General features: G+C 44.0%; 1 protein-coding gene across 1 annotated transcript; it reads right to left on the bottom strand.

The window, feature by feature from the left end:
• Positions 1 to 216: 216 nt before the first annotated feature.
• Positions 217 to 5,156, bottom strand: LOC135713092 (uncharacterized). The gene is made up of 6 exons (XM_065236195.1): positions 4,830 to 5,156; positions 2,743 to 4,694; positions 2,389 to 2,678; positions 1,534 to 2,054; positions 715 to 931; positions 217 to 545 (listed from the first exon to the last, which is right to left on the bottom strand). Exons 1-6 carry the CDS (start codon positions 5,154 to 5,156, stop codon positions 217 to 219), a joined length of 3,636 nt encoding a protein of 1,211 aa, XP_065092267.1.
• Between the last annotated feature and the right edge of the window lie 3,607 nt (positions 5,157 to 8,763).

The raw sequence follows: 8,763 nt of genomic DNA, 5'->3' as shown, positions 1-8,763 counted from the left end.
TTTAAAATATATTTTTCTGCGTGTATATGTGGTGAATGTATAACAGTTCTGTATCAACCAGTGTTGTAAATTCAATTTTAAATAATTCAATTATTGCTTAATACTAAAACATCCAACATTTCCGCCCTCCTTGAAACTAAGTTTCAACATACCTGAACAAGCCTAGCTTATGTTAGATAACGTTCAAAAATTTTGCTTAATCTCTATTCGATGAATTCAATTAATATCGGCAGAATCCTCGGTGGGTAACGGGCAGATGCGGTTTGCTGGACGCCTGTAGGTCCCTTTAGACGTCTTGATTGTCATCACTCGTATAACTCCGTCTGCGCCAGGGTGAACCTCGGTTATCCTCGCTAGGGGCCATTGAAGTGGTGGTAAGTTGTCCTCCCGAAGAATCACGATGCTGCCTACACGGATGGTGCTTGGTAGACGGTTCTTACTTGCTTCCTGAAGTCCAGTGATGTACTCTTGACTCCAACGCTGCCAGTATCGTTGGAACATCTGCTGCCGTTGCTGATAGTGGGCTAAGCGGTTAGTGGGTATGGCTGTAAGATCGGGATCGGGGAGGGCTTTCATAAAAATCCCGATCAAAAAATGGGCTGGTGTTAGGGCATCGAGGTCTCTAGGGTCGTCTGATAATGGGGCTAGAGTTAAGGGCGGCCGATATTTGTACGAGCAGGGTGCAGAAGTTTTCATGACTCAATTGGTTCGTACCGACTTCCTTTTTCAGGCAACTTTTGGCGGAGCGTACTGCTGCCTCCCACAATCCACCGAAATTGGGGGCACGGAGTGGAATTAAATGCCAGGATATTCCTTGCTGTGACATTTCAGATCCAATAGTTTCTTGGGCAGCTTTGCTGTTGAGGCTCTTGTACAGCTCGTACAATTCGTGTTTAGAGCCTTGGAAATTTGTAGCATTATCTGAATGGATCTGCGATGGAAGTCCATGGTGTCCAATGAATCGGCGAAGTGCAGATAAGAATCCAGCAGTTGACAGGTCCATGACTAGTTCCAGGTCTATCGCTTTGGTCGTAAAGCATATGAAAACTGCAATGTAACATTTCGGTGGGGCTGCTCGACGGTGAGGGGGGTCTAAGTAGAAGGGTCCACAAAAGTCCACGCCAGTTATGAGAAACGGCCGAGCTGAGCGTACTCGCGTAGATGGAAGCTGTCCCATCGGTTGTTCAATTTGTGGAAAAGTTCAACTATTTGGGTTATTGTTCGTTTATGGTATTTGTTTATTAGGGCGGTGATTTATGTGGAACTTGATAGCGCCTTTTCAAGGAGTTGATTTCTTCCAAGAGACATTCTTCTTGAACCAGCCGCACGAGGGCCATTTTTGCAGATAAACTCATGGACACTCAAAAATAACGAAGTGTTTCTTTGGGTGGATTTTCGGCAGTTGGCAGCAAACCGTAAGCATAATGCGACTATTCTGACTAACGGAAGAAAAGAAGATCGAAGAGTGAAGAAGATGTTGGGCTCTTTCGAGGCAGCGGTTGCTTGAACGACGACTCGGGGTTCCAGATCTACTTCGTCAGGTACGGATCCAGGACATTCCGTCAGCCATTCTTTCGGCGCCAGCTTCAACCATGACGGTCCGTGCTTCCAACGATCACTTTCCAAGAAATCCTCAATGGTCATTCCACGTGAAACCAGATCTGCGGGATTCTCCTTACCGGATACATGTAGCCATGGGTGTCCATAGGTGGTTGTTTGTATAGTCGAAACACGGTTTGCTATGAAAGTTTTCCACGAATTTGGCGGAGCTTTCAACCAATGCAGAACAACAGTTGAGTTCGACCAGAAAAATGCCTGCACTCTATCTAGTGCGAGGGCCCCAATAACTGTCTGATATAGATGCGCAGCTTCTCTAGCTGCGCATAGTTCTAATCTCGGGATCGTCAATCGTTTTAAGGGAGCGACCCGAGATTTCGAGGACAAAAGCTCAATGCGTACGTTGCCCTGTTGATCCATGGAACGCACATATAAGCAGGCTCCGTACGCAAGATCGGAGGCGTCAGCAAAACAGTGGAGCTGTACGTCGACGTAGTCTAGGATGAAGGAGAACCTGGGTATGCTGAATTCTGCTAATTTGAACAGTCGGCGATGGAAATCCGTCCACTTTTGCTGTAGTTGTGGTGGTACTTTGCAGTAGCGCCAGCTCTTGCATAATTATTTTTGCAGTCACCACTAAGGGAGAGATCAATCCTAGGGGATCGAATAGTTTGGCTATTGCAGATAATATGCGCCTTCTGGTCCATTCTCCTTCTTCCTCTCCAACATTATATAAGAACCTAAGCTGGTCCGCTTTCGGTTCCCAAGTAATCCCTAGCGTTTTAACCTTTTCATCGGGATTCAACTTAAAGGTTATTGTAAGAACAGTACCCAACTGGTCCTCAGGAATACCGGATAGGACTTCAGGCTGATTCGAGCACCATTTCCGGATTGGAAATCCTCCTTTGGCCATCAAGGATGTCAAATTTTTTCTAAGCTCGATGGTTGCAACGACATTTGCGGATCCTCCAATATAGTCGTCGACGTAAAAATCCTTTTGTAGCGCTAGGCGAGCTTTAGTACCTTCAACTCCTTCATCTTCAGGCAGCTGTTGTAGTGCCCGGGTTGCCAGAAAAGATGACAGTGTAAGCCCATACGTTAGGTCAGTAACTCGTAAACATCTATGGGATCATCCTTCGTTAAGCGTATCCGTAGACGAAGAGTGTCATTAGCGTCCTGAAGTACCTGCCGATACATTTTTCCACATCTCCCACAAGCGCCACTTCATGCTTGCGGAAGCGTATCAGGAGATTTAGCAGATCATCCTGAATTGCAGGTCCCTTCAAAAGAACATCGTTGAGGGAGTATCCGCTGTCTGTACGTGCCGATGCGTCAAATACGACGCGCACTTTTGTAGTTGTGCTTGATTCTTTTATCACCGCGTGGTGCGGCAAATAAAACACCTTCCGTTGACCTACTCCGTTGGCCTCTGCCTGCAGTTCCGTTGTCGTTAGCCTTCGCATGTGCCGCATGTCCACGTACTCCTTCATGAAAGCGTGGTATGGTTCCTTCATATCCGGGTGCCGTTCCAACCGATTCTCCAATTTCTTGTACCTGTCCAACGCCGTTGCTCGTGATTCTCCCAACATCCGGTTCCAGCTATTTTGTTTCGGCAGCTGCACGATATACCGGCCATCTTCTGCTCTGGAATGCGTACTCTTGAAATGCTCCTCGCAGTCTTGTTCCTCCTTTGACCATGCAGGTCGGTCGTCACAGCTTTCTACTCTCCAGAACTTCTCCAATAGATCTTCCATTCTCTCGATAGGGGTGACTGCCGTGCAACATCGAACTGACTGTTTCTGCTGTAGACTTTCATCACGTCCGGATACAATCCACCCGAATACCGAATCCACGAGTATTGGCAGCTTTGGACCCAACACCATTCTTTTCACCTCTCTATCGCGCAGGAAACTGAAGAAATGTTCCGCTCCTAGTAGCAAATCAATGCGGCCGCTTATGTTGAATTGTGGATCCGCCATCTGCAGGTCATGAGGAATATTCCAATGCTTGATAGGAATCGTAACCGAAGGAAGTTCAGGTGTCACTCGCTGCAAAACCAGGAAATCCAATTCAATAGAGAAATCTGTGACTCTGGACTTAACCGTTGTATTCACTGCATGTCTTGCCGTCGATTCCGACTGTCCAACTCCTGTTATGAGAACGCATATTGCTCGACGTTTAAACATCAGATTGATCTGCGATCCATTATCCAGCAACGCTCGGGTTAGCTGTGTACCACCCTTTTGATCCCGTATCGCCACGACCACTGTTGAAAGGAACACCTTGGAACTCAAAATTTCCTTTTTCGTTCCAACGCTATATGATCCGACTGTGACTCCTTCGGCTGCTTCGATTTGTTCTTCTTCCGCTGTGTCTGCTGCAACGTGCGTCCTAGCTGCGTCGCTTTTGCCATTGCTGCCTCCTCCATTACCAGGTTGAAACCCCGGATGTATCAAAGTGTTGTGCTTCTTCCCACATGTCTTGCAGCTAAACTTTGACGAGCAGTCACGTACCCAGTCACCCGTTTTGAAGCAGTTGCTGCATAGCTGTTTTCCGTTGACGAAGTCCAACTTTTCTTTTAGTCCAAAACCCTTGAATTTTGCGCACCGTACCAAATAATGCAATTCACCACAACATTGGCAGGTTGGATCACTTTTTCCGCCCTCCGTAGACGTGTGTACAGTCACGCGCTCTCGTTTAGCCGCCGCCTTCGGATGAGCAGAGCCGGTGTTGGATAACACAGCTTCCAAAACCCTCGTTCTTTTCTCCAGAAAGTCCACCAATACCGCGAATGTAGGTTCCCGTAACGATGCAGCGTGATCCTCCCATAGCTGCAGAGTATGCGCATCCAGCTTTGAACACATCCAATGGATGATCATCGCTCCCCAGTGCTCCGTCTTTTCGCCCAGCTGCTTCAAAATCTTCAGCCGTTGATCGAACTCGTTCACCAGTCTATGTATTCGCCCAGCCGACTCCTTCTCGATCCTCGGGAATTCCATCAATGCCTGAAGATGGCGCTTCTTCAGCAAATATTCATTCGAGTACCGCTTGGTGATGGTGTCCCATGCTATTATGTAGTTTCCGTTTGTGATCGTTAGAGACTCGATCAGTTTAGCTGCCTCCCCTTTCAGTGCAGACTTCAAATAATGAAATTTTTACACGTCGCTGAGTTCATTTGAGTCGTGAATCAGCGACACGAACGTAGATTTGAAAGACAGCCAGCCCTTGTAATCCCCGTCAAACTCTGGTAATGAAATTTGTGGAAGCCGAACCCCTGTGTGCACACCCAATGAAGCATTATTCCGACCAAGAGTATTATCCAAATTTGCTGCTGGTGTAGTAGGTTCTAATTTACTCAAAAAAGCAGCCCGAATCGCATAATATTGCTCTTCGAAGTCGACGTATGCTTTACTAGTCTCCGCCTCTACTTCGCCTTTCGCATCTAGCTCAGATATTTCGTCCTGCAAATCGTTAAAATCCTTCCAAGATGCCTCTAACTTGTCCAACCTGGATTGAACATGCCCTTGTTTACTTTCCGGATCATATGCATCCAAAAATTGCTTATGCCGATCCAAAGCAGCAAAAATGCGCTCGCGCATCTTAAGATTTTCCTTAAGTTTTGTAACCATACCCACACTATCAGATAAGTAACGTTCCACAAGCAAAGGTCCGGAAAAGATAGACAAAAAAGACCCAGGAAGTACCGCTGATAGGACTATAAAGTCAATAGACAGTCACTCACCTGTGACTTGTCGAATTCAGGCCTTGTATAAATTTCAAATGCGCCAGCTATCAGCCCTCCGCAACCATATACGGTCCTTTGCTTCGTTACTTTCCAATGATAACCGTTGCAAAATTTGCAAAGGATGATCCCTACCCGTGAAGAAGGAAATCCAATGCCGTTTCCGTCGAATCAATCAATGAAATGGAAAAAAACATCTTACGCAGCACCACCAAACCAGAATAAAAAATGTTGGACAGCTACTAACCTGTAGCCTGTCAACAATAGGCCTTGATTTTAATTTATATTCTCGCCTCACGCTTCCCAAAACCGTTTAAGCATATGCATGTGAAGTACTCAACGTACTCCTCGATCCAGCAAAATCGCTTTCCGCCAATCGCCCAAGTCAACCTTCCTTGCCAACGGTTTGATCGTATCTGCCGTGTATGGGTCCTCACCAGCTCTGGTCTTCACCGCCCGACGTCATATGATCCCTTTCGTAACTAATCTCGTTGTAAACACTCCGACGAATATATCATGTAGAGATGTCTCCGTTCCGTAGGTACCGTGTCGATTCAAATTTCGGACACTTAAACTCGAATTTCGGACACTTTTAAAAGTTGATTATCTCGGTCGAATATGATCCACATGTCTTGTAAATTTTAAATTTTTTTGACTAGTGCCCTCCACGATCATCTAACATTATTACTTTGTTTCTAACTGGATGTAATATTTAATTAAAAATGAAAGTGTCCGAAATTTGAATCGTCCGAAATTTGAATCGGAACGGCATATGAAATTGGTGAAAGAGATCCAAGTAGTACAACAAACAAAAAGGGTAATAGATTGGACAGGCACTCACCTGAGGCCTGTCAACAAGAGGCCTTGTATAATATATACTGCCCATAATCGCATATCAGTCCCATATGGATATGAAATCAAGCAAAGATGGGACTGATATGCGATTATGGGTAGTATATATATAGCAGAAACCAGCAATACCCAATACGAATGTATATACCTTGCTCGGTAACCGTTATCCGGATCCTCACGTGTAGTTCGAGTCCAGCCGTATCCAACCGATGCTCAGATGAACCAATCTGACTGTGCCCTGGGTGTTGATCAGACCAAATTAAAACAAACTTTCGATTCGTAGATCAGTTTGATGTTGTTCTTCGATTAATCCACACGTATCGACGTTCAATGCCCCGACTGTTTGAATACCCCACAGTGCGCTTAGTTTCAAAGACTAATCGATGTTTATCATTCACTAATCGTCCTGACTCCAGTGTAGAATGTAGCATTCAATTGTCGAAGTGTTGCTACGTCGCGTTGTATATCGCCAATCGCACGACCACAAAAGTTGCAGTTAGCCCCACAATATTGTGTAAGATGATCCGTTGGGTGGTATAAGTAAAGGGAGCAGATTAACTTGCCGTTGAAATATTTCACCGCAATTGTCTCCTCAAACTGCCAGCAAACATGGCCTTGGCGCCATCCAAGTCCTCGTAACAATACGACAATGATCCAATTGTCCTCAGCACCGACGCTTCCCTACTCAACCGTTGATCCTGGTCACGGCACCAATGTTGAGGGATTTAGGTTCGTTGGTTGAGCTGAATACTCCGTTTGCCTTTCCGTGCTCCAAATATACACCTTGTAGCCACCGTCATGTACCGTAGATCCTACGTTGTGTGTTTGTCCAGAATCGTACTATTTTTCCTTCCAATTCCGATCCTTTCCAAATATCCTAGGTATCCTTTTGCTCCTCTTGTTTCCTTTTCTTCCACAAATGCAATAGAACTGAACCAATTCCACTTCCAAACACTTTATTTCAGGACCAAAGTTTAATACACTTTATTCGTACGGGTTTGTAAAGCGCGCGCGTATATATTTTTTGCCTTTATTCGTTCGCTATCGGTTGGCTAACTAAATTCATTGTTTCGTTATCTGTCCTAGGAATTCATGTACTGTCTCTTCGTGTTCTATTCGTATTGAGTGTTCATTTAGGTACTAATAGTGTAAGTATTTAGTGAGTGTCTTCTATATGTGGTGAATGTATAACAGTTCTGTATCAACCAGTGTTGTAAATTCAATTTTAAATAATTCAATTATTGCTTAATACTAAAACATCCAACAGATGTGTTCTCACTTGCTGACTTTTTGGGAAAAACCTGTAAGTGGTAAACTGTGGGTAAGAGAAGGGTAAGGACATGAGAAATGCGATAAAGGGAAAAGGTTTATTTACGCATACACAACATTCTGATTGGGTAGCGAGTTGCGCAAGCAGTTGAATGTTTGTAACTAGAACGTTCAGCAAAACGGACCAAGAGCAATATCGCTGCTAATGACGATTTTCAATTTGAGAATACCTCCCACATTGAATTTCATCTTGAACGAAGCCATCATCGTCATTGAATACTCAAACATCCGGAAAATAAATGCTAACTATCACCTTCTCTCTCATTCAGCATCTTCTGCTCTTGCAACTGAGCCGCCTTGTTGAATTGTCCGCATTCACAAAAAAACGAAGCCATCTTGGCATTAAATCGTCGTTAAACATTCAAGCAAACATAAAACTAAAGCTACCCATTTTTTTTTAATTTTCATTACGGAAATCGAATGACTATTAAGTAGCTTCCATTATATTTTATTTTGAAGATGCAGGATAATAATTGTTGTAACTTTACTTTAGTAATGTAATTTAATTTATTAAAAACAAATTAACAAAAGCCCGAATCGGGAAAGCAACAAAATGGACCGGTGCGAGTGCGTGCGCGCGGTCCACTTTGTCGCTTTCCCGAGCTTTTTCGGCCTTTCGTGATTCGGCCTTTTGTGTATTTCGGCCTTTTGTGATTTGGCCTTCTGTGATTCGGCCTTTTGTGATTCGGCCTTTCGTAGTACTCCCCATTTTCTCACTATGAACCTGTCATTTCTAGCCTATCTTAACTATTTAATAAAAGGAAACTATACCATATGGGTTACGCTCCCCCTAAGCGGGCCCTCCGCATTCTATCTCTGCCTTATCTCAAATGCCAAAGGTTTGAATGTATCAATATATACATTGGAAATGACGTTCAATCAAATAAACCCATACCCCACTCACTTGGTCAGGCTTCAGAATCGTCCAGTGGGCAGTGCGCTCTACACTCCAAGTTCCCTTTCTTTCAAATTCATCCCAAATTTTATATTTTACCCCTTTGAGTGTTGATTGATCACAATGAAACATTGTGACAGAGCACGGACTTGAGGTTACTAGAGTATTAAATAATCTAGGTCCTATTTAGGATTATATCTGAAAAATCCAAATTTGGCCAACGTCCACCCAAAATTCATTGTATTTTAAATGAATAAATGTTTTCAATTCGATGTCCAGACACATTAAACTACACTGACAGAATTCAAGAGACATTGCATTTCACACGTTAAAGCTGTCTTTTGAATTGATAAATTATGTATCTTGACGAAGTTTTTAACGGATTATT

The sequence above is a fragment of the Ochlerotatus camptorhynchus genome, unplaced genomic scaffold, assembly GCF_037179485.1.
Source record: "Ochlerotatus camptorhynchus isolate MF236.1 unplaced genomic scaffold, CSIRO-AGI_Acam_v1.1 ptg000533l, whole genome shotgun sequence".
NCBI lineage: Eukaryota > Metazoa > Arthropoda > Insecta > Diptera > Culicidae > Ochlerotatus > Ochlerotatus camptorhynchus.
This window is presented reverse-complemented; position numbering and strand designations above follow the sequence as displayed.

What these genes read in the sequence shown, in the direction of transcription:
- LOC135713092 (XM_065236195.1), bottom strand. Translation starts at nt 5,156, where the DNA reads ATGCGCGAGCGCATTTTTGCTGCTTTGGATCGGCATAAGCAATTTTTG. An exon ending in TATTCCTGAGGACCAGTTGG is followed by an intron (nt 2,055 to 2,388) that starts GTACTGTTCTTA and finishes CCTTCATCCTAG; the next exon opens with ACTACGTCGACGTACAGCTC. An exon ending in TTGCCTGAAAAAGGAAGTCG is followed by an intron (nt 546 to 714) that starts GTACGAACCAAT and finishes CCGATCTTACAG; the next exon opens with CCATACCCACTAACCGCTTA.